The 25,483-nt window shown below is 45.4% G+C and overlaps 1 protein-coding gene across 5 annotated transcripts in view; it reads left to right on the forward strand.

The window, feature by feature from the left end:
- LOC306784212 (nuclear factor 1 X-type-like) overlaps positions 1 to 25,483 on the forward strand; it is a gene marked incomplete at both ends in the record, with an annotated part of 87,392 nt that overhangs the window by 25,487 nt on the left and 36,422 nt on the right. For 4 of the 5 annotated variants that reach the window (XM_079278087.1, XM_079278085.1, XM_079278086.1 and 1 more), the window contains one exon: positions 9,659 to 10,190. In XM_079278087.1, the coding sequence (XP_079134213.1) occupies positions 9,659 to 10,190 (532 nt within the window). Of the gene's footprint in view, positions 1 to 9,484; positions 10,191 to 25,483 lie in introns of those variants that run through there. The other variant, XM_079278084.1, reaches the window with a different exon arrangement.

Consider the following 25,483-nt stretch of genomic DNA (forward strand, 5'->3'; position numbering starts at 1 on the left):
CTGGTGCTTCCTTTAAGGGAAGCACCAGTCAATGAGTGTGTGTGTGTGTGTGTGTGTGTGTGTGTGTGAGAGAAAGCGATAGAAGAAAAGAAGAGAGAGGGTGAGGGGGGTGTCTGCACTTGTCTGTCTGGCAATGGCCATGGAACGAGTGCACAAGTTTGAGTCTGGGTGAGTCAAGCTGTGTGAGAGAGAGAGAGAGAGAGAGAGAGAGAGAGAGAGAAAGAGAGAGAAGAGGAGGGGAGCCCCACCGTGAAAGGAGTGAGGGGGCGCAGAGTGAGAGATGCTGGAGATGGATAGAGATAGAGAGACGGATGGCTGAAGTGCAACGACAATATGGAGCACAGGAAAAGGGAGGAAAAAAGTGTTGGAGAGAGACACAGAGAGAGAGAGAAGGGTTGCCGAGTAAGAGGTGAAAGAAATAAAAGAAGGAATGGAGGAGTAGGTGATGGTGGTGGTGAGGGGGAAGGGGGAGAATGAATGTGTGAGTCGGGCAAAGTGGTGAAGCATTTGCATAAAGGGTGAGGGCACTCTGCCCGGCTTTTGGGGAGAGAGAGGTTGGCATCTCGCCTTGCCGACTGGCAGAACGAGGGCCGGGGAGGAATAAAAGAATGAAGGGTGGGGGTGGGAGGGGAGTGAAGCGAAAGAGTGCGCGAGAGAAAGTCTCTCAATAGTGCATCTCTTGTGAGGAGACGCAGGCCTTGGCCGCCGTCGCAGCGAGGGCATGGGAGGGAGGCGAGTATCGGGTTTCATTATCTGCTTGATTCCTGCTGTATTTGCTCACCGCGAGGCTCAAAGCCCCCTCTGCAGCTGGAGGCAGGGCCTCGGCCTGGCCAGCGAGCGGCCGCTGCCATGCGCCGGCTGGAACGCTGTTAGGTGTGTGCAGCAGCCGTGGTTTTTGGGGGGGGGGGGGGGGGGGGGGGGAGACAGAACACGCAAGAGGGGATGCTCTCCGTCCCCCCACCGTGTGACTGAAGCATAAAGCTGCTGCTATCACCCTGAACACACACACACACACTCCAAGTATCCCACTGCCCACTTGACCTTATCAGGAATGGCCGCCCTTGTCGAGGGGAAACGCTGTACTCTCAGTTTTGCTCCGACGTCCTGTCGGAAAATGCCACAGCAACACTTACGTGTGTGTGTTAGTCCGTTTATGCGTGTGTGTGTGTGTGTGTGCTTGCCATGGCGACGCTGCAGAACCCTCGGCAGTGTAAACACACACGCAGTATAGTCTATATGCATTCACTTAGCGTGCATGTAATCCTATACTGCCCCATCGAGCTGCAGCCCCATGTTGACGTGGTTTTATTCGATCATTCTTTGCCAGAATCTCCTGATTTCGTTTGAAATCTATAATCTTGCCCAGTTTTATTTATACCACGATAACATCATCCCCTTAAGGGAAACATTCTTTCTAATTGACGGCGCTGCTATCAAGAGGAACATCCAGTTCAGCATTGGAAGGAGTACATGTATAGTGTTTCGCACAGCCCTATTTTGCAGTCCCCACTGTACATTTTGGCGTACGCTCTTGTATGAGTTTTGAATTCCGCTCACCAACTCAAAGCCAAAAAAAACCGCAAATATATTTCACCGTTTAATCATCGCAAAATGCATTTTGAAGTCGTCCAAATTGAATTCGGCTCACATATTTTCAGCATATAAAAGGGGGACTATAACTCACTTGTGGGGTTGAAGTTATGTTCATAATTAAGTGTATAAGGTGAAATTCATGCAGATGGGCCAGAGTCGTAGAAAAACCACACAAACCTCAAGTAAACCCTGGCTGAATAAATTCTGGATCCCAAAATAGAATCCTGAAGAGCCCTCGATTCTATCTTTCATGTGCTCACATTTGAGGCTGACGCAGTCTGCGTGGACAAATCCATCGCACAAACGTGAAAGCATATTTGAGTATGATATTACCCCGGTCTGCAGTCATGTCAGAAGCCCCAGCTTGCTATCAGTCCTTGTGTCTCTGGAGCTGTTTAAAGCCCGCTCGCTCTATCTTTCCCCTCGCAAGCCTCATGCCACAAATGGCTTCCAGACTTTCACACATAGTAATGCTTCAGTGTGTAAACAGGCGTAATTACAAACGATGCGCAGACACACTTTACACATCAATCTGTGCTGATTGGGAGGAAAGAGAGCAGAGAGAGAATTTCTTTTTTTTCTTCCCTCTTCCAGGGGGTGTAGATGAATGGATGAAAAGGTTTTGAGCTGGGTGGAAATAGGACTGGCAGCACTGAGGACATTTTTAAGAAGAATAATGTGGCTCTGTGTGTGTGAATGCATGTGTGTGGGCTGGGAAAAGTGAATGAAAGGGGAAGAGAAAAAAAGGACACTTATTTTTCTTCTGTGTCATGAGAGTTTCCAAGGAAATGGTAGTTTATGTCAACTTGTCCGTAATTATTTTATATCCCTGAGGATTGTGGGGTGACGAACCCATCACCCCTTAATGGCAGGGTGTTTCTCTCCACTAGTCAGGCCTGCTGAGCACCTTTACGTCTCCTGCCCTCCTGTAATACAAATATGGAAACTTCTCTCAAGCCAAAGCAACTTTGTTTTTCTCTTCCACTTCCTTTTTCTTTTCTTTCAACAGAATTGACAGAAATGGCATGATGCCTACTGCATGAGAAATGGTTCAACATCGGTTTCATGTCAAGTTTAGAATAATGAAGCAAGATTAAAAAAACAACTTTGGATTTATATACAAAGTGCAAACAGTTTAATAATTATTACAGACCACCTATAGTAGTCAGAGCACACACACACACACACACACACAGACACACACACACACACACAGACACACACACACACACACACAGGGAAAATAGCTTAGATCTCTCACAGTCTTTCCTTTACATCACCACAGTACTTGTCAATATGTGATTTCGCACAGCAGATGTCAAAGTGACATTCCAGTCGTGACACGTCGTGACATGCTGCAACCTTCATCAGCTTTCTCTCTCTCTCTCTCTCTCTCTCTCTCTCTCGCTCTCTCTCTCTGTCTCTCTCTCTGTTTCCCAACCGTATACAGGATCAACCTGAATAGTGTTAACAAAAGACTTGTGTGACAAATACAATTTTCTTCTTTCATTGTAGCATTTTTCAAAATTAAAATGAAGTGTAGATTTTCTCTTTTTAGTAATTTAATTTGATGTAAAGATGTTGCTTCATTCAAATGTTGAAAAGGCAAAAGCTTTTTTATGTCCCAGTGTTTCATATACTTTCAGCAAATATTTGGTCAAATCAATTGATTATTAATTATGTTATTAATGTTATTCATTAGTTATGTAATATAAATATTACATTAAATATTTTATATATATGGATAAATATATATATTTATAAATATATATATATATATATATTACAAGTTATGAACATGTATTTACAATGGAACAGCAATTAAAAATGATTACGACTCAAATGTTCTGAATTGTCGTATTAAACTGCAAATATGAAACTTATGCATGAGTCAGAATTTTTTGTTTAAAAACACATTATATATATATATATATATATATATATATATATTCAGGACATTGCAGTGCATTCACTGTTATAATTAACAATTATAACAATTATAACAGTTAAGTATCCTAATTTCTGTCTGTCAAAAAATTATATTTTAAATAAGTGTGTTTAGATTTTAAACCACAATTTTTATGGAATTTAAATTATTTGAGATCATCTTGGTGGTAAAAAAAAATACAATATAATATACTATAATATAAATAGGAAATGTGAATTGGGTGCATTTATTATTCTGATTCAATTAAATGAGACCTGTTGTGAGGCTCATGGACCTAATTTAATTCAATTTTGTTTTGATGTATTACTTCTACTCCATTCACTTTTAATTTGTTTCAATCACAATAGAACACTTAAAAGGAAGAAAACATCATGAGCGAACTTCATGTTGTTAATCCAATGCCACGTGAGAACACATATAATGCCTGTTGACTTACAACCAAGTCGTCCTCACCCTGCAGGATGTGGCATTAAGTAAATGCATGACCTGATCTTTCTTTCCTTGTGTCTATGCAAATGTCAGCCCTGTGACATTCATTTGTATATCGCAAATATTCTCAGGTAATTGCCTATTAGAGCTGTTGACAGCAGTGTGGGAAACAGGGCCGAGCAACGGTTGTTAAAACTGATTGTACGCAAATATAGCCCAGAGACGGGAACGAATAGTCCTTTTTTAAATTCGCACAAAGGTGTTAATTGTCTCTCTAAAGAAAAAAGGAAAAGCTACATTGATACATCTGCACTGCCTTATGGGGGAAAGCTGCATAATGTAACATATTTGTTTACTCTGGCGAGTGTTTGCCTTCACTGAGGTCATACTTTCACACTGTTTTTATTCATTGGCTCCACTACGACACATTTTAATTATATTTCTACTTTTACTATTTATTTTGACCGCTGTTGTTTAACGTAGGGACCGAGGCGGAAGGCAAGACGGGCTCAAGTTCAGTTGTCTCTCCGTGGGGAAGAGGGCCATTAGATGTGGACATATTTGGTATTTGGAGCAGTTGTACTGTCGACAACGAGACATGTTGGCTATTTTAACGAACGTAAACTACTAAGAGTTACTTACACACAGACGGACGGAGGTTAACAACGCCTTCCGCGAAAGGTTAACAGAGAGAGAAAGACGGCCGTAATAAGCCAAAACTAACCTTGCGCCGGTGTTGAGAAGATTATAATTACCCGCTGAACACGGCGACCGAGGTAGGTTTCCATCTTTTCAAGCTGAGAGTATTCATTTTGTATATTGTTTTATAAATGTAGAGACGCAGGGTGCAGGCCGTTTTAAGGTAAAGGACCGGCCACGCGGAGGGGTTTTGGTGTGCTCCCCCATAACTGCGTTACACGGATAACTGTCCCCTGGTCAAAACCTTTATATCATGTATTTATTGGTTTTTAGATAGTTCTGAAATAAACAAAACAGCCAATTTTCAACGATAGGACATGCCCTGTGCTTAAAACCTGGATTATGGTGATATTTTACTTATTTAGTTTCCAGGCCTCATTTCACAGCCACAGCCTGTTTTTAGCTGCAGGACATTTAGGATATTCTTAACAGGCAGCCATAGCATACATGACAAAATGGTGTAGTGGGTAAAACTGCACCAAGCACGCTCTCTTTTTTTTTAAATCTATGTTTTGTTGTTTAATAACCATCAAAATGACGGTTTTTGCAGTTGCTGCTGCTCCAAGCTTGGCCTTGTTAAGGAAACCTGAGGTGTTTTTTTGCGTTTCTCTCCTGCTCTCTGAGTTTTACCCTGTCGGGGCAGGAGGGGAGATTGTCTTGCCCGGCCTAGCGAACAAAGGTCGTCGTTTTTTTTTCTTCTGAGAGACAGAGCGTGGCACGCAGAGATAAGATGAGCCCTCGCCGAGCAGACACCCAAAGAGTCCAGTGGCCAAGGCCCCAACTAACTGCCACCCGTCGTTCTGCCCCGAAGAACTCCGGGCAAACAGGAGAAACCGTCTCTAATGAGCTGAAGGAAATGTGGGTTTGAAAATGTCAAAAAAAGAAATAAGAAATGGACGCATTAAATAGTAGGGTGCCACACAGACTCATTTCTTGGCCAAAATCATGAAAGAGCTTGCCTTAACTGCAAATTGTGCACAGACCTTTTGTGTTTGGTCCAGTTTATGATCATAATAGGCCTGGCAGTGGATTTAACTAAGTGATTTCAAAAAGGGATTTTTTTTCCTACACATTACAAATAGTAATGTGGATTATTCTATCGTATTATAATAGGTTTCTGTCTGTTTTCCATCCTCTGTTGTATAAAGAGTCAAGACGAGTTATCTGACTGAAAATATGTTACAGGGCAGGAACTACAAAAGCAAATGTGTTGCTAGTTTGAACAGACAAAGGAGAGGTTTGGATTTCCCTGATAGTGATCTCAGTTTTTATCATTTTGCCTGTCAGTAATGGCATGATGATATTACAGGAAGTGACTGGAATACTTGGCACATATCACTCCCCTTTCTTTGTCTGCGGCCCATTTATCAAAAAGTCTAGATCCCTTCAGTCTTTTCAAATACGCGACAAACGCACCTCCGGCATTGTTCTTCAAAAACAAACACGCGCAGCCTCTTTAATTCCATCTCCTCATGTTCCTTTTGCCCATATTTTTTTTTCTTCTTCTTGCCTCCGCCATCTTCTCTCATTCCCACATTTTTTACGTGTTCGGTTGAGGCTGTGTGAGGCAGGCGTATGTTAGCATGAACAATCGGCACCCGGCCCGGCTCGGCTTGGTCCAGATGGGGCTGCGTGCCCCCCCCCCCCTTCCCGCTCCCCAGTCAGGCAGCCAGCTAACCGGCTAGCTACCCACCCGGTTAGCCAACCAGTCATTCACCCAGCCAGTCGCGTAGCCTCGCAGCCAACCGAACAGCCAGCTTGCCAGCCAGTCAGTGGACCGGCCAGTCATCCAGGCTGCGGCTCCTCTGTCAGACACTGACAGAGGGAGCAGGCCAGGCTAAATCTGATGGTCCTGGGAGCCAACCAGAGGACTCTGGCCTTTGTAGGGTGTTCACACAGACAGCCTGTTCCGTTGCACAGCAGGGGGCCTCCACCCACAATCAAATGTCCGGGCCCTCAACTTTGCCACATGACAAGTTAGCTTTTTGTGGCTGCCCATTGCCGAGATTCCAGTTTTGACAATGTCTCTATATTTCCTATGAGCCCTGTGGACTAATTTGGACAGCATAGATGAGCAATCTTTTTTTGGGGGGGGGGTTATTTGGAAGTATGACATTTAAATGCACTTCTAATGAGAGGAGGGGTTCATACGTATTTCATACATGCATCAGATTATATTAAACTGATCCCGGGTGAGAGCCTTTGTCCCTCAGATATTTCTCCCATAGTGCAATGGGCACAGCTTGTCCCTCTGAGGTCATGTGGGTCAGCCAATGAGGATGAGACAATGCGCTTGCCAGGGCAGCTATACAGCCCTTTGCTCCCTCACTTTCCGCTTCTCAATCCCAATCATGTGCCATTGTGTACTTTATAATGCAACGCAATGAAAATATGGGCAATTTACCGCCTGCAGGAAGAAACTATAATTCTTTTTGGCTATTCCAAAGACCAGTGTATCCGAATTTGAAAGCATTAGGCAAAGCTTTGTGAATTACAGGGAAGCGATATAGCCTGTTTTAGACGGTTTTAATATCCGCTTGCCTCGCCTTGTTAAACAGCTTAAGATATATATGCTTCTGACATGAAGCTGTCCACCACAGCATATTCAGCCGTCATTGTCCACTGAATCACCCACAAATGGGATTGCTCTCTAATTTGGTAACAGAAACTTTTAATGTGTTTCTGTGTCTGTGCTGTTGGGGCTTTTAAAGTGGAGTAACAAAACAAAAAAACAAAAAGAGAGGGAGAGAAGGGGCCAGTTTGGATGTGAGAGTGCATTTTGAAACAAGAGAGCATGTTTTTGGATGGTATTTTTTGGTGGGGGGGGGGGGACATTTTCTTCCCCCTCCTCTCTTTGTTTGTGTGGTAAATCCAGGAGCAGCTGCTGGTCTCAGGGTCTAGTGGGATTTTGGGCCCGTGTTTTCTCATGCCATCCCATGCCAAGGTGGTGTAACGCGAGCAGAGAGAGAGAGGGGTGTTTCTGGAGGGGGTGGGGCTGGGTGGGGGTGCAGTTGGAGAGCGAGCTGGTTTGTTGGGATGGCTGTGGCCACGCTGGTGACGAAGGTGATGAGGGTGGGGGGTGGGGGGGGGGGGACTTTAGAAGGCAGGCGCTGTCTGGATTGGATGCATGTAAAATTAATATCCTCTGGACTTTGCCTTTGCATGAGATTGGAACTTGTCTGTTTGGCTAATGACGTGCCTTCTGCCTGCACCACACACAGTCCCCGTCTCTCCCCCTCCCTCTCTTCTCTTTCTCTCTCTCTCGCTCTCTCGCTCTCTCTCTCTCCACTACCAGCCACCAACCATCCACCCCCACCCCCCCCACCGCTTTGCTTCTCCCTCTGCCATCCCTCTCTTCCCTCCCTTTCAGCGCTGGGAGTGTGCGTATTGGCTGGGCTGTTTGAGCTTCGGTGCCAAATAGGTGGGCCCTCTGCATGTTGGCACAGACTCAGTCAATGGTTAGAGAAGGAAAGTGGAGAGGAAGAGAGAGACAGTTGGAGAGAAAGAGGGGGGAAAAAGAAGCTGCACTCGGGTTTGCCAGCGGTCGTGCACACTCTTCCAACATTGATTCGGTCCTCTTGTTTTGTTTTGTTTTTTCTTCTTCTTCTTCTTCTTCTTCTTCTTCTTCTCCTCCGTCCGCATCCCCCTTGTCCAGCTCTCTCTCTCTCTCTCCGTGAGTCTCATGCAGATCCCACAGAATTGAACCAATAGCACGCGCCGCTTTGCCAAGCATTTTGCTGTTGTTGTTTTTTTTGTCAAGATCGTTTTTGCTACATGTTTTTGCAAACAAAGAAGCTGGTTTAAGTTTTCGACAATTTTGTCCTTTTTTGCTGCAATATCTGTTTTGTTTTGTTCGTGCAAGTCCAGCTCTATTTTTATTTTTTTAATTTTTTTTAGACAGAGCGATTGCTGAACTTCTCTCCACTCTCCTTCTGTTGTGCTCTTGAACAGCACCTCTCCTGCTACAGTACCTCCTGTGTTCCTGTGCTGCTATTACACTGCGCCCCCTCGGTCTGCCTCCTCTTTCTCTGCCTCCCCCCCCCCCCCCACCCGCTGCTTTTATTGGACAGTCTCTCAACTTCTTATTTTGCTTTTGTTTTCTAATATACGCAGCATTACTTCAGCACATTTTGATTGAGCAATCCAGTTGTTTGTCCTCCCATTTTAAGTTTCTTTGCAATCGGCGGGTGAATTTATGATGAGAGAGCAAAATGGTAACTACCATGTTATTCTTGTTTCATTCACATATGTTTTGTGATAGCGACTGTATTTTGAGTTGTTTTTTATGGACAAATATTCTATGTTTAATTCTAATAATTAGAATTTGGTGTGAGTTCTCTCAAATTATTTTAAATTATTTTTATTGTAAATTATAGTTTATGTTGTCAGTCAGCATTAAAAAAAATGGATGTAGATATATAACATCATTTTTTAGAATTCATGTTTTCTAGATTTTTTTGGTGGTTTTGTTATCGATAAATGCAAGTTTGGCAATATTAGTATCTATAACTAACACGTTTGATAATATGTATTTATTTAGGCAGGCACATAAATGTTGAAGCAAATATTATTGAAAGAAAACAGCAGAATCCGGTTCTCATCTTTTACCTCTCATTCATTCAGTGTTGTGTTGTTCAGTGTTGTGTAAAGTGTGTCCTTCAGTGTGATGTGTCTGTGTTAGGTAGAGAGTGTAAAGTCTCTCTCTCTCTCTCTCTCTCTCTCTCTCTCTCTCTCTCTCTCTCTCTCTCTCTCTCTCTCTCGGCACCACTCGCTCATTCTCTCCCTCCGCTCACACAGAGCAGGCGCCGCTCCTCCATGCTGCGTGCCGGTGCTAACTGCCTCTCTTCTCTCTTCCCTTCCTCACCCCCACTCCCTCTCTCCCCATCCTTCTCTCCCCCATTCTCCCCCTCCCACTCCACTGCCTCCTCCTGCTTCCCCCCCTCCTCCCTCTCCTCCTCCACCCTCCCCCCTTCCTCCTCCCTCATCCAGGATGAATTCCACCCCTTCATCGAGGCCCTGCTGCCCCATGTCCGCGCCTTCGCCTACACCTGGTTCAACCTGCAGGCCCGCAAGCGCAAGTACTTCAAGAAGCACGAGAAGCGCATGTCCAAGGAGGAAGAACGCGCGGTGAAGGACGAGTTACTGGGGGAGAAGCCGGAGATCAAGCAGAAGTGGGCCTCCCGCCTGCTGGCCAAGCTCCGCAAGGACATCCGGCCCGAGTTCCGCGAGGACTTTGTGCTCAGCATCACGGGGAAAAAGGCCCCCAGCTGCGTGCTGTCCAACCCCGACCAGAAGGGCAAGATCCGTCGCATCGACTGCCTGCGCCAGGCCGACAAGGTGTGGCGGCTGGACCTGGTGATGGTCATCCTGTTCAAGGGCAGCCCCCTGGAGAGCACGGACGGGGAGCGGCTGGTCAAGTCGCCACAGTGCACCAACCCTGGCCTGTGCGTGCAGCCGCACCACATCGGAGTGTCCGTCAAGGAGCTGGACCTCTACCTGGCCTACTTCGTCCACTCGCCAGGTACGTGGCCAACTGGATACTACACACTGTTAAGGAGCGATGCCAACACATAACTCGCCATACATGCCCGTGTGCATGTGCATATGGATGTACACACACAGAAACGTAGTTAGCACAGAAACACTGTGACACATTGTTAAATAGAGAGGGAATGACAGAAATAACAATTCATAAAGATAGGTCTCAGTGTAAAGATGCACGCAATAAGTTTCAGAAACACACGGAAAAGGGGTTGAAAATTTAGGAAATTATTAATATTATAATTAAGCTCTCTAATATTATTTTATGGATATTTTGAATTTCGTGAGTTTTTATTTAAAAAAACATTCTTTTAAATAAATAAAACAAACGTTTACTTTTGGGAAACAAAATAAGTATTCCTTCTTGCTTTTGTTCTCTTTGGAAACGGCAAGTCGTTTTGGTTTTTGTCTTTTGCGTATTTTTCCTTCTTTTCTTCTGTTTCTTGGTGTTTGTTTACATGACAACATAGTATCAGCAACAATAAAAAGAATATGTGAGTGTGTGTCAAGGGCATTCGGCCAGCGTGCTCTGGCAAGTACGAGTTCATTTTTCTGAGCGAGGCATTTGCGGCTTCATATGATCATGTATTTGGTGTTGTTTTACAGGAAGGAATTTGCATGCCTGTGTGTGTGTGTGTGTGTGTGAGAGTGAGAGAGTGTTTTTTAATGAGATGGTCACCACTGTCAAATTGTGTGTTTTTGTGCAATGAGTGAGAGTTGCTGTTTATAAGATTGTACTCAGTCTGTCGAAGTGTATGTGCCACGATAAGGCCATTGTAGCCAGGGATCGTCATTTGGCCCCAGCCCAGGTTGTGTGGAGAGAGAGAGAGAGAGAGAGAGAGAGAGACAGAGACAGAGACAGAGAGAGAGAGCAGAGCCGTGAGTCTCCTGCTTTCAGGCCGCAGGCTGCTGCCGCCTTCACCGTCTGCCTGAACGCTAGCACCACGCTGGACCTGACTGCCAAACACACACTCACACACACACACACACACACACACAAAACGCCACTGCTCACAGACAGCCAGTACTATTGCAGCCACCTTCACACCCAGACACACACACACACACGCACGCACACCTACACACACACACACACACACAAACACAGCTAAATAAAGACACACACATTTGATAAAGAAAAAAGATGAAAAAACAACTTCTCTTCGTAGCGCACTTTCACACGTAATGCCAAACACGGTTTTAGTCAAGATTGCGCACACACACCCACGCGGCGCGCACACCAGGCCAAAGACTACCATAGATACAGTGTGATACAGCCAAACATTGTTGTATCTCAGCCACCATCGTGGATACACACACTCGCACTCGGCCAAACATCACTGTAGCCTCCAGTGCGCGTACTCTACACAGCCAAAACACTGGCTGTGTTATTTTATCCCCCCGCATTGCAAAAAACACTGTCACAGCCACCACACACACACACACACACACACACGAAACACATTTCACAGCCAAATTCTCCAAATACACACTACTTCACCATTTGCTGGCTACGTATACATACAAACACACGCTCATGACCTAATATTATCTCAGCTGGAATTTTCTGGAAATTTCAAACAGTGACTCAGCCAGCCCCACACACACACACACACACACACACACACAACCAGGCACACATACATATATATATATGTATACAGCATATCCCAGTCACTGCCCAAATACACACACTCACTCTGCCTAGGCATAACTGGTATCCGCTAATATGAGTGTAGCCAAACGCTATCTCCCGCGCTCTCGCTCTCTCGACACATACCAAAATCTCGGTCCAGGCCAAACACCTCACGCGGCCCGAGCCAAACCCTGGCAGCAGCTCCAGCTTAGTCGGTCTGTCTGTGGCAGTGATAAACCGGAGGTAGCGGGCAGTCCTGACGTTGATGAAATCTGAGTCCATGCTTTAGTGGCAGTCTGTTTTTTTTTTTCTGGAAAAAAATCCTCTGAATAATATTGTTTGATTTTATTTATTTTTTCACTGACTTAGTTATTGCACTATAACTGAGGCAGTGCTGCAAAAAAAAAAGTTACTGTGGATTTTGGGTCAGTGGTGTTTTGCAATTTAGTAACATATCTGCGGAGTCAGTTTTGGATCAGTTTATTATGAAATGTGCAGCGCTGTTAAAACGTTTGTCTTGTAACTCGTACTCTCAGACTACAATGATTATAGTATTATGTTTGTTAATTTTAGCTCAAGAAAAATATGAAATAATTGTCCCACACCTAATCTAGAAAGACTTTGCCTCACCATTGCATTTTTAGTTTTGGAAGGGAAATTATTACGAAAGTGTTTTAGATATTTTTCATATATAATCAAAGCAAATATAGATTTAAGTTTCTTTAGACCTGCCAAATTTAAAAAAAACGTATTGAGAGGGCAAAATTGATCTCTGACGAAGAAAAAAAAACAGTCCACTTAAGAGATGAAAATATTATTATTATTATACTACATATATATATATAGCACTATAATTAACATGAAGACTTGTATCTGAATATAAAGTGAGTGATGGTGGTTGTATATGAATGAGGGAGGATATTGAAATCTCATATTTAAAAATGTTCACACATACAGTGAACCTAAACACAACCTGTGAACGTCTCATGACTGCTTTTCTCGACCTCTTCAGCTCTCAGTCGGCCGCTGCTGTACTTTGGTTTACAGCAGTACAGTAAAACCCATGGCTGCTGGGAGGGGCTGCCCAGTGCGCTGCCCATTCATAATGTGGACTTAATGTGTGCTCTCGCTTATCTCATCTGGCGAACACTGAGTGCTCGGCACTTTATCTGCCTCCAAAAGAGCTCCTGCTCAGCTGAAGTCCTGGTGGAGGGACACTTTGTGGACAAACACCGTCTGCAAACCTGGCAGAACGTGTCATTCACTTATTACATGTCGAAGCATTATTTGTCAGCATACGCACAATAAGGGCTTTTTTTATTCATCTGTTACAGTGATAAGCGGTACATATTTTTTCCTCCTCAGCCGCGCAGTGAATGACAAGATGTGCCCATTGTTTGTTTTTGTTTGGTTGGCGTTTTGTCGTCTTTAGCATCTCTGTCTTCCTCGCTCCTCTTTGATCCCGTGCACACTTTTGTTTTGTCTCCTTAAACATCGCCCTCATTGTTGCTCTCACAGAGGTAAAGCCTCTGCTGATCTCTTTTGTTTATATTGTAGGAGACACAGGGCGAGAGGGAGCGAGAGAGAGAGCGAGAGCGCGCGTTGGAAAGCAGAAGAGGCTGCGATAGTGATTGTTCTGTTTGGCAGCGCCTGAGCCCCGTTGGTGTGGGAAGAAGAGAAAGACGTCTTGTGTTTTGTTTATGACAGAGTGGCAAAAGCTGCCACTGGGAATCTCTGGGCTTGCCGTCAGGCTTTCTCAGGCTGTTCTGCAGCCAGCCAGCCTTTGAGATCCCCTCTGTTACGGCGCATAACACGCTGCAGCCGTAACAGAGCAAATCACGCCGCCGCAGTACAGAACCATCTCCCCCTGTTTTTCAGCCACCTCAGATAAAGGGCAGCAAACCAGACAGAGCAACGTGTCTTTGAACATTGCAGCTGAAATACTGCCAGAGAGTAGAGACGAGGGGAGGAGTGGTGCAGCAAAGTGAGCGCTGCATTGTTTTTAGTGTTTTATTAAGAGTGATTGACTGGTATTATAATGGAGATCGTGGTCTAGAAAGAGCCAAAGGTCTGCCAGCACACTGGCAGGGTCGCTTTGATAACCCATGAATGCAGTGTGCTGGACGGGCTTCGTTCACAGTACTGGTTGATGTATAATTCTCACTTCTGTTAAGTCCTCATAGGTGGGTCCACTTGTTCTCCATCTGAGGAGAAATCATTCAGCTGCTTCTCATAGTGTTCAGCGGGCTATTTGATTTATAACCTGTGTGCTATTTTAGCTTCAACTCAGCACATTTCTGATTTATTCAAGGTTGGAAAAATAGAAGATTAATAAAAGAAGAAGAAGAAAAAAACCCATTTGTCAGGTCCAAAGTTAGATCAGAGCACTCAGTCATATTTTGGACCTCGTTCATGCTGCTTTCTCTTTTTCCTTTTTAAAAAAAAGAACTTTTCTTTCTTTTGTGCGCGGTAAGTGTGATCATGAAAAGATGTTTCAAATGTGTTTCCAATCAAAAGTGCAGTGCAGGAAATTTGCAGTCACTCCGAGGGAGGTGTGAAATGTGCTCGCCGTGCCATTTCTGCCATGACCGCTCCACGCTCCACGCTTTACGGTGCCAGATCCCGCCTCCCTCTAGCAATAGTCATGCCTTGGACGGCTCTGTGAGAAAGCCCAGAGAAAGACTGACCCACGCTCACTGACCACAGGAAGGATTCACTAATGAAAACCCCACTTTTGTTCATCGCTGAGGAAAACTCCTGCCGGTTTTCTGTATTTATGGGAGGAAAGAGCAGAAATGTGGGCGAAGGAGGGAGAAACAGAAAAAAAGAGGCACCCTGACAGTCGTGGCTGACATGATGAATGGCTCTCAACGTGTTCAAAAGTTGACAGGATGCACTGATGGGTTCCACAGGTTCCCACTGCTCCGTGGCTCAGTGTTTCTTTCTTTTTCCTCTGTGAAAATAATCTGTTCTTAATTACTTCCTGGATCTCTTCTCCAGCTCCTATGACATCACTAGGGTTGAGTGGACTGTCCTTGTGCATAAGTGTTTGTGTGTGTGTGTGTGTGTGTGTGTGTGTGTGTGTGTGTGTGTGTGTGTGTGTGTGTGCGTGCACATTTTAGGATGACCCTCAGCAGTGAAGTAAGCACTGAGTTTTGATTCAATGAAATCCCGACACCGAGGGAGCCGGTCAGGTCTGAGGCTTTTGTGTTGTGTGTGGTGGGAACGGGGCCCACGGCGGCTAAGAAAAGCTCAGAGTGAGAGGGAGTCTTCTCACACTATTCTTGGCTTCAGAAAAAAAAGTCTGTGTATTTGGATAGCTAATGGTATAGGCCTAGCCAAAGCCCTGTTGTGTGCGCATTCGCTCCAAAACATGCACACAAACACACACACACACACAAACACACACACACACACACACACAGAGTCGGGAGGATTACATTGGTTTGTCACAGACGTACATAGATTGGTCCAAAACCACAGGGTCTGCATTTATCTCATGAGACCATGATGACACAAGCAGACTCGAGGGAAAATAGAAAAAACGTGAGTCAAAAACAATGCTGTTATGTTTGGTCTCCCATTAAATTGACCAGTGAAAACTGGCATGCTCCGTGATACGGTGCCTTTGTCCGAGAAACAGATTCTTTTTTTTTCTTTTTTTTTTTACACAACGATCATAAGCCTCCGTTTCTTTGGCTGTGTCTGACTCGGGAGAGAGAGAGTAAAACCCCTGAAAATGTCTGGTCTACCCGCATCTGTTTCCTTTTGTGTGAGGAGTTTGAGCGCTGGGAGATGGGAGGTAAACAGATTGTTCCAGTGAAATCGGGAGGCCATCATCGTGGTGGAACAGACAAATGAGGCAGTTTGTGCTATTTGGCTCTTCGATGTTTTTTTTTCTCTGATCCCCCCCCCCCCCCCCGTTCCTTTTTTGAATGAACTCAGCTGTCAGATTCTGTCCCGTTTCTCCTCAGCGAAGCTCTGCGTAACGCTGGAAAAGCAGAGTTGACGTAGATGTTCTCCAGCTTTGTATTCTGCGGACCTGCAGGATGAAAGGGAAATCTTATCTCAGTGTTTCTTCATTACTCTTGGTGTGTTGTTTTTTTTACTTTACAGCTGCCTTGTTTGAGTAGTAATTTATATTTCCACAAAATGTTACATTCATTGCAGTCAGATGTAAAGTTCCCATGTGCTTTTTCCATCTATAATTGTGGCCACATATAATATGTTCAATTAATTTGTCAAAATATATTATGGTGAAACAAAATACTTTGATCTTTATTGTTGTTTAAAAAAATGATATTGCAATAAATAATTACAAGTATTTATAAGTCTGCTTAGCAATTTCTAATTGTGTCTAAAGGAAAACCGGGTGTTTTCACACGCTGCTGAACCCAGTCTAATACCTACTGTTGACATTTAATGACACATTAAAACACATTAACCAACGTGAAATACAAACGGGTGTGGGCTGAGCTAAGCACTCAGTGATAAAAACTGCATTCTTTACTTGAGCAAAGTGGGCTTTTTTTTTTTTAAATGTTTTTTTTATTTGGAAAAAAAACCTAGAGCGCAAAAACGGGTGGAAAAAGAAGGGAAGAGAAAGGAGGAGACGAAAAGAAAGAGGTTATTGAGAAAAGAGAGTCAGAAGCAGCGAGGGGGTGGTATTGTCTGGATTAATACTGTGTCTTCCCAGTGCCGGGTCTCTTTTCAGGCTTTTGTAGCGGCGCCAACCATGAAATGTGTCTGTCCCCAAAAACCATATACCCACTCAGGAGGGTTTCCCGACCTCAGAGAGACGGAGAGGAGGAGGAGGAGGAGGAGGAGCAGGAGAAAGAGTGCAGTGGCCAACGCTCACTGTCAGGCAGGCCAGCCAGAAAGCAGGGCGAGCCAGGGAACATGCCTTATTCACCGGGCTGCACTCACAGCGAGGCCCTGGCACCGGCCGCTAAGTCTGGGTATCGACGCTATTCAGAGACACACAGCCGTAGTCATGCTAGAATGAGAGTCACAATGCTGCGCGTCTACATCCAAAAGCACCATTGCTTTTCTCTTTTTTTTGTTGTTGTTTTTAATTCAGTTTATTAAGAGGTGGCTCTGCTGAGTTTTTTTTGTTGCTGAATTAAAAAGTTGTGTCAATCCTGATTTTTAGAAATAAAAAGACAACAACCTCCATTTCCTTTTGCACATGTGGGATGGAGAATAAAGAAATGATTATGTGGGCGAGTTTAACGCTGATGTTCAGAAAGTGAGAGGAGTTTGTGTCGTCGGCCGTTTTTGGCACGATGCTATCTCTGTGCGGAAGACGCCAAATTTTCATACACAGTCGCTGCCAACCTCCTCCCTCTGATCCTCGCTTTCTTCTCTTTTCTTTTCTTTCCCTCACTTGTTCCCCTTTTCTTTTATTCCTCTTTAGGGTTCAAATGAATGCCCTCCCCTTGCCTCATTAGCACCCTGGACTCCTGTTTGCTGCTACAGAAAAATGTATAATAACTTGTAAGCACAAACATTTTACTGCTCAATAGGACCATTATCCCAGTTTTTCATGAAAGCGGGCCATCGTGGGCTGTGAGTTTTCTTTTTCTTTTTCAAAATCTCAGATGTTTCTTTCATTTCGTACGCAAAGATGTTTTGCCACCAGGCGTTCGGTTGATATGTCTTCACACGGACTGGAATCTTGCCTTCTTTTAACGCTATCTTTACCCTTCACGTTTGATCACAGGCTGTGTTTGAATTTTTTTAGATTCAAATTGAATCCAGTAAAGCTTTAATATATGGGCGGGATTGCAGTTCAGTTTCTCTTTTGTTTTGTGCAAACGTATTGCCTTCACTTTATTGGATTTTCAGAACATTTCCCTCGACAACTCATTAATTTGGTCACTTATCATTTTTCAAGTTAAAACATGAATTATTATTTACTGATTTAAAAATGTAATCTAGGTTTTGCGTGGCCTTTTCAGTCAAAAACGTCTGAGCCGTTTCGCAGCGGGCCACTCGCTCTCCGTGAGCTCACTGAGAAGCACAACAGAATGCAGAGAATCAAATTTGGCATGCGTCTATGTCAGCGAGTAAGCTTCAAATCAGTTTGGACACAGATCTAGGACACTAGACGGAAAGAAGAAAGCAGGATGAAACGGGATAGGGAACGACATGGGATTGATGGGGGGGGGGGGTAGTGTGTATCTGTGTATGTGTATTTAGGGGATGGGTATAGGGGGTGTTAAGCAGAGGATGAGATGAAGGGGGTTGGTTGGTGAGGTTGAGGGGGTGAGGAGGGGTGTTTTCGGTGGAGTGTCCCTCAATGACGACTTGAAATACAGGCCGGTAAATAAATGGAGTGGCAGTAAACAAGGCTCTTCATCAAAAGACCCCATTCATCTGCGAACAGGAGAGTCTCTCTTTTCTCCGAGGAGACAGAGAAAGGGACCCACTGACGAGAGCACGCCGCTTGTTTAGATAACAGGATGAGTTTGGAGTGGAATGGCGTTAGTGGAGTTTGGGGGGGGGGGGGGGGGTACGGAGCAGGTGGGAGGTGGACACAGTCTAAACGAGTGGGGTAAGGTGGTGGAGGGGTACAGATAGCGAGTTTTTGTTCGTTCTTCATCGCTAGCGTGGATCCAGGGTAGTATTGTGGTTTTTGTTTTGGATGGGGGGGGGGGGGGGGGGGGGTTCGAAGCGCGGGACAGGCCGATGACAGTATGTGTTTGTGCGCCGAGTACAAAGCGGCGTAGGGGGTGGTGCGCTCTTGGCAAGGATTTCTATGCGTGCACCCGCGGACGCGCATGTGTGTGTGAGAGAGTGCATATGTGCATATGTCTCCGTCTGCTCATTATACGTGCTTATTTTTTCCAGACCGAGTGCTATGCTCTATTTTGCATGATTTATAGTCTCATGAGCCAAGCAGCAGGTCTTTTTTTATGAGCGAGAGAGAGAGAGAGAGAGAGAGAGCGAGAGAGAGAGAGTTTGGAAGGAGCACAGTCCTGGGATCTCAGGGACGCCACGGTAAACCGGCCACAGCAAGGTGCCGTGCATCGCTCACTGCTTCAGCTGTTCATAATTCAGCCTGACGGCCAAAGGGAGCCAGGTGTACACTAAGTGCCATGGAGTCCTTTTGTGCATTTCCGTCACGCAAACTTTTTAATTAAGAGGCGGTGAATGAATTTATGAATATGAAGATCAGGGTTGAGTCACCTCCAACCACTTAGTGGATTCTGAGGCGACATTTGGAAGAGCAGTGAAGAAGACGAGACAACTTTTTTAACTCGACGATAATCGTTTAAGAGCACGTCTTGTTTATAGCGGCGGCCTTGTGGATTAATATACGAGATGTGCATCTGTCATCTCAGCTCGACTGATCTGACAGCTGAGCTTTACACTTTTCAATTCCAACTTCAGAGTGGTAAGCCACGCACATTCATCCTGTCGTTCACGTTGCCAGGGGACTCTTTAAAAAGCCCTTTGTGTCGGTTATCAGCAGCATCCAGCACACACGCGCTCTCACTCTCTCTGGCTGTGTCTTTTATGGGTTATCAATGATGTTATTTTAATGTCCTTATATTGATTTATCTTCACCTAAACAGGTCTTTATTTTATTTGACTCCTTTTACAACCACGGGATTGATTTTTAAGGTTGGCATAGCAGTCAGGAACCCCCCCCCCCCCCCTTTCCTTCTCTGTCTTCCCACCCCAACGTTCCCCTCCCCAGCCCACCGCCTGTTCCCCTCACGTTTATTGGACCCAAATTTGGCTGGCACCATGGCAACCACGGCTCCCAGGGAACCTGCCTGGGTAGAATCCAAGGTGCCTCCGGGGTGGCACTGGCTTGGCGCTGCGTGCGTCCACGGGCTGTCCGTGCCTCCGACGAGGCCGGCATGGCGCCCCGGCCCCCCGGCGGCGGCCGTGCTAGCTTGCTAGCCCCCTTAAAATAACGACCGGCTAACGTGACCTGCCATATCCGGTGACATTAGCCACCGCTTCCATTGCTGCAGCACGGGGGGAAGCAGGGGAAGCGTTTCACCAGTACGCATATTGATGTGGCATGGCTGGGTGCCCAGTGCTGCCTCCCACATGAGAGAACACAGGAGAGAGAGAGAGAGAGATAAAGGGAGAGAGAGAGAGGGAGAAAGATGCATTTTCAATGTATAATATATGAGCGTATATGTTTTTTGAACAATGCCTTTCTCCTGTGGTGTGTAAATATTCAGCTGCGCGCGTTCTTGGCTCTGCATGTCTTGCCAAAACGCGCATGACATTGAAATGCACGATTGTGATGTGTGCAGCCCCGTGCATCTGTTGAGGCAATACGATTTTATGACTGACGCTGAAGAGCATCAGTGGACCGGCGATGTGAACGAGAGATGAAATTCATTCATGAGCAGTTATCCTTTTATTGTTTTTACACAGTATTCCCGTTCCAGTCAGTGCTCGTGCACGGCCGAAAGACCATCCGTATAACACGTGTTACCTTGAATTCATGGTGTACATGTACGAGTCTCGGTTTTTGGCATATTGGCAGTCGATCCTGGTATATAGGAGAATAATTTCTCTCCACACACCCATTCTGTGGTCTAAACTGCCTCCTAACCACAGGAGGACTTTTGTATATGTGTATTACCGTGTTTAACTCGAGGTGTGTGTGAAAAAGAACATGATTTCTTTCCCTTTCGTGGTGGCTGGCTGCTGTTTTTGTTTAGTTTGGTTGCTAGCCTACTGTGTCTTTCTCCCCACCGCGCGCTGGCCAAGAAATAGAGCAGAATTGTCAAGGGTTTGGTTGCCCTTGCTGCTTTTTATTTCTTTGGCGCGGCGTATCCATACAGACTGAACACCCCCACCCTTCACTGTGACAACCTCCTCAGGACAACAGAAGCCTAAAGAAGTCCAGAAGGCTGCAGATATCTCTATATGCGCAGTCAGTGTAGCAAATTAGCACATTAGCAGTATTAGTCAACCTATATTTTTAAAGGAAGACTTCACACTTAAAATGACCATCCGTATAACACGTGTTACCTTGAATTCTTGAAGAAAACTGAGAAAACCCAAAGTAAATGATTATACGACCTATATTTTTCAAACAAAACAAGCAGGTGACGCGCAGAGTCGTCGTACTTAACGCGATGATCATGGCAGCGCGATCCAGATTGTATGCAAACTAGAAAGGACACTTGTGCGTGTTTGTATTCATTTGCGCTCTCTCCGGATTCCATAGAAACCCGGCAACACTTTGGGCACATTATCTCATCGCACGGACTGGCACCATGGAGCCCCAGCATCCACTCGCCCACCCTTACACGCACACACACACACAAACACACACACACACACACCACGCTAATGCCTGGGTAGTCCGGCTCAGTGGGGGAACCATGTGGCGCTCATCTTCACCTCTGCTTTCTCCAGCTGGGCTCTCCCGCGGTGGCACAGTGAGCATAGGAGACTGGAGCTGCAGGGTCCCGCCGCCTTAGAGCGTCTTTCCAATTTGACCCTGCCCTGGCAATTGACAGTTTGCCCAAAAGTAATACAAAAGACACAGTGTCTATATTGCGGCGGAGCGGAGTGCTTTTGATTCTCTACAGCGCAGGTGATCTGGAGCCCAGCTCTTCTGCTTGAGACACCAATAGAGAGTTGGAGTTATCGTCATAGGGAGGTAGCAGCCCGCCGTCAGAAGGTAAATGCGGTGTTTCATTGTGAGTGAAACGAAAGAAAAGAACGTGACTGTCTTTCTCATATTGTCAACACGCTTTTGGCAGAACTCTTCCCCTCAAGCCGACAGAGACTCTCACGAAGAGTCTGCCGCTCTCTGTTTGATACATTCCAGATCTCGACTGCACAGAGGGAGGGTAGGGCAACACATTGACTCTGCAGGGAAGGAATGGATATCTCATCACCCCGCTTCCTTAAACTATGAGTCAGTATCCGTAATTGGTCACGGGCCAATCACTGCTGCACTAGTTCTCCACTTCGATGAAAGTAGCAGTGTGCAACTCGCCTGAGCCTTTGTTCAGATCAATGAGGAAGTTTGCAGAGGGATTCATGGACAGTTATAGTCGCATCTTAATATTGCGAGCGTCTCCATCCTTTTTTTTTAATACCCCCCCCCCCCCCCCCCCTTGTGAGGACAAAGTCAGTGTTCCTTCCTCGCTCCTCAGCGAGCTCAGCCTGTGGCAGGGAGACAGTGGATTCGTCATACGAGGTGTGTAAGGAGATATGGTGTGTGATCCATGACGGTGCTGGCGGCAGTGTGCACGCTCAGCGCTGCCAGCCAGCGTAAAGAGGCCAGAGGTAGAAAGTTGAGCAAAGGGAGAAAAGTTTGAGACTACATCATCTGAGGCAGGAGACGGCGTATTATCAAGTTGCTCCATCCTTGTTTTTTCTCTTCTGTTCTCTCTCTTGTGTCTCTCTCTGTGATACTGCTGACCTGAAATTGGGGGTTAGATTGAGGATGGTGACGGACTAATGAGCCCCCTTTCCTGCAATTACCCTCCTCTCTCCTATTCTCTCTGCTCCCCTCTCCCTCTCAGATTCTCCCTTCAGCTTTGTCTCTTCATCTCGTTCATTTTCTCTTTCGGTCGAATGGTTCTGCCTCTCCTGCCTTCTGTATGGCCTGCTTTTGCTGTCGCCTTCTTAGAAAGCAGTGGTAAATCAAGGTAGCACTTCATCTTTAAGAGCAACATGATGGTCTATTAGAGAAGTCCGGTCCTGATTCGTGGTAGATCGCTATCTGAGATGTTGGATGGAAGCGCTGCTTGTTAATAAAGAAAGAAATGCAGAGCTGCGCTTCGTTTCTCTTTGTTCCCTCCTTTTGTTTTCATTTGATTGGGGTTTTTACTTTGGCCTTCTGTCCACTTGCTTTCAAAATAGTTTTCTTTTTCCTTCATTTCTTCTCTGGTCAATGCTATCTGGATCACAGTTTCAGAGTAGCATTTTTATGAGATGTAATGAGGTTCGGAGAGGGTGTTTTCTTCATACTGTACATGTACGAGTCTCGGTTTTTGGCATATTGACAGTCGATCCTGGTATATAGGAGAATAATTTCTCTCCACACACCCATTCTGTGGTCTAAACTGCCTCCTAACCACAGGAGGACTTTTGTATATGTGTATTACCGTGTTTAACTCGAGGTGTGTGTGAAAAAGAACATGATTTCTTTCCCTTTCGTGGTGGCTGGCTGCTGTTTTTGTTTAGTTTGGTTGCTAGCCTACTGTGTCTTTCTCCCCACCGCGCGCTGGCCAAGAAATAGAGCAGAATTGTCAAGGGTTTGGTTGCCCTTGCTGCTTTTTATTTCTTTGGCGCGGCGTATCCATACAGACTGAACACCCCCACCCTTCACTGTGACAACCTCCTCAGGACAACAGAAGCCTAAAGAAGTCCAGAAGGCTGCAGATACCTCTATATGCGCAGTCAGTGTAGCAAAGTGAAATTAGCACATTAGTAGTATTAGTCAACCTATATTTTTAAAGGAAGACTTCACACTTAAAATGACCATCCGTACAACACGTGTTACCTTGAATTCTTGAAGAAAACTGAGAAAACCCAAAGTAAAGGATTATATCCTTGCGAAAATGCACGTGTTTGGGAAGTACTGAGCATTCGACTTGATAACCGAGACTTGGATTATACTGCACAGGTTGTGTGACAGTTTAAAAACAGTTGTTTTGATCGAGTTTTGCTGTTAGTTAAACCTGGCCTTCATTTAATTTAATTCATCAATGATTTCCTCAGTTTTTTGACTCTCCATTCAGCGTGGAGGCATGCAATAAAAAGAAAGTTTTCTTCAAGAAATCAAGGTAACACGCAGTGAGTAACAGATATAAAGAAAGTCATTTTAAGGGTGAAGCAGTCCTTTGAGCAGCATTGTTTTTCTTTGTGTTTTTCATGAAAACGGATGAACTGTCAAGGTTTGCTCCCAGCTTTCTGCTGCACTGGCACCAGGGATTTGAATACAAGCAGGGTGGCTCACTGAGCGAGGCTAAAGCTCTGGGCGTCGGCAACCGCCCAACCTGTTTTAAGTGGCCTTGAACAAGACACCCAATCCCCACCAGCTCCAGAGGTGCTACTCTGTAACCAACCCTGACATCGGACCCTCCTGGGCATGGCAACTACAGCAAAGTATTTTTATAGGGGATAAATGAGGTATCACATCACCAGTAGCTCCCAGTGCAGCGCCACGCTCTTCGGATGGTAAATGCCTTGCACAGGTGCTAATGGGATGCTACCTCCTAGCCCAGCGCCAACTGCTTCACATCCTATCTCCTAGCCTCGTGCCAAGTAAAAGTCAATCGGGACGCTAAATCCTTGCCCAGTGCGCCGCGCTAACAAGTCCCAATCTAGGCTAATCCCTATTAATACAGCGGGTCATGATCAGCCTGAAAACTATCATGCAGCTGCCCTGTGCGTGGCCCGGTGTTACCGCGGGGTCACGGCCCAATAATGGCCCGAGAGAGAGAGAGAGAAGGGTGAGGAGAAGGAGGATGATGAACGAGTTGCCGTGTTCTAACTGTATGTGACACACGTGTGGCTGTTGTTGATTAAAAGTTGTTGTTGTAATTGCGGGGCTTAAAATGCCAGGTGGCGGATGTGTCCTGCTAATCTCCTATCTAATTTCGAGATCCAGGGGTGAAGCTCTTAATCCGAAACACACACACATATGCTCACTCATAGTCTTGCGAACACATATCTCTCCCCCCCCCGCCCTCCCTGCTGACATGCATAATGCACAGACACATGTTCTCATTCCTCTCTGTTTATTGTACGCACACAAAGTTATGAAAGTTTTTGGGACAAAAGCTTCAAACAATGTGTTGTACACAATACGTTTAAGTATGGGAACACATGTGCGTCACAAGTTTGACCTTAGTCCCGCAGATGCACTTTTATCTGTTTGTTTTTCTTGCTGGACGGAGCGTCTGTGTGCGTCCTTATGGCCGTGTTTATGTAGGATAGCATTAGCCGGTGACGACGCATGCTGTCACACAAACACACATGCCCCACATCACTTTATGGAATTCAGTATCTTTCTCTCGCTCTGTTTTAGCTTTCTCTTCGTCTTTCCCCCCCCCCCCCCCGTGTTTATTTTTAGGACTTCAGCAGTTTTACGGCGTTGTTGCTGCACATTCGGGCCGTATAAAGGTACGCTTGAGATAGAGGAAAGTGTCACAGTGACAGGGAGATAAGAGGCTTGACTGACTGTGGCTCCACCCTTTACCGCGGTTCACCCCAGCTCCGCTCTGCTCTACTGTATGTGGGTCAACCACACAGTGCACACAGTGGATAGCGACGTTTATAACATGGGGAGGCCTCATTGGGGAAGGGGGAGGGGGTGTTACTGTACGATGGCTGTCTTCCTTTTCTGCTTCTCTCTGGCTCACTCAACACTCTGTTTCATTGAGCTTTTATGTGACTGGTATCTCAGTTTAACTTTAAATGGCTTACAAGTTTTACTTCATAGTTTTATTATTATGCTTTTCCTTTATTGTCTGAAGTTCTGTATATATACAGTCTTTTAAATAATTTCTTTCCACCGTGCAGTAGAAGGTTTGATTGTGCCTCAAAACCTGTTGATGGCTTTCCTTTTTCTGACTTTATTTAGCACATCAGACCACACCGCTTTCTCTTTTCTTTGTCTTTCTCTCAGCCCTTCT

Source organism: Melanostigma gelatinosum (assembly GCF_949748355.1).
Source record: "Melanostigma gelatinosum genome assembly, chromosome: 11".
Classification (NCBI taxonomy): Eukaryota; Metazoa; Chordata; class Actinopteri; order Perciformes; family Zoarcidae; genus Melanostigma; species Melanostigma gelatinosum.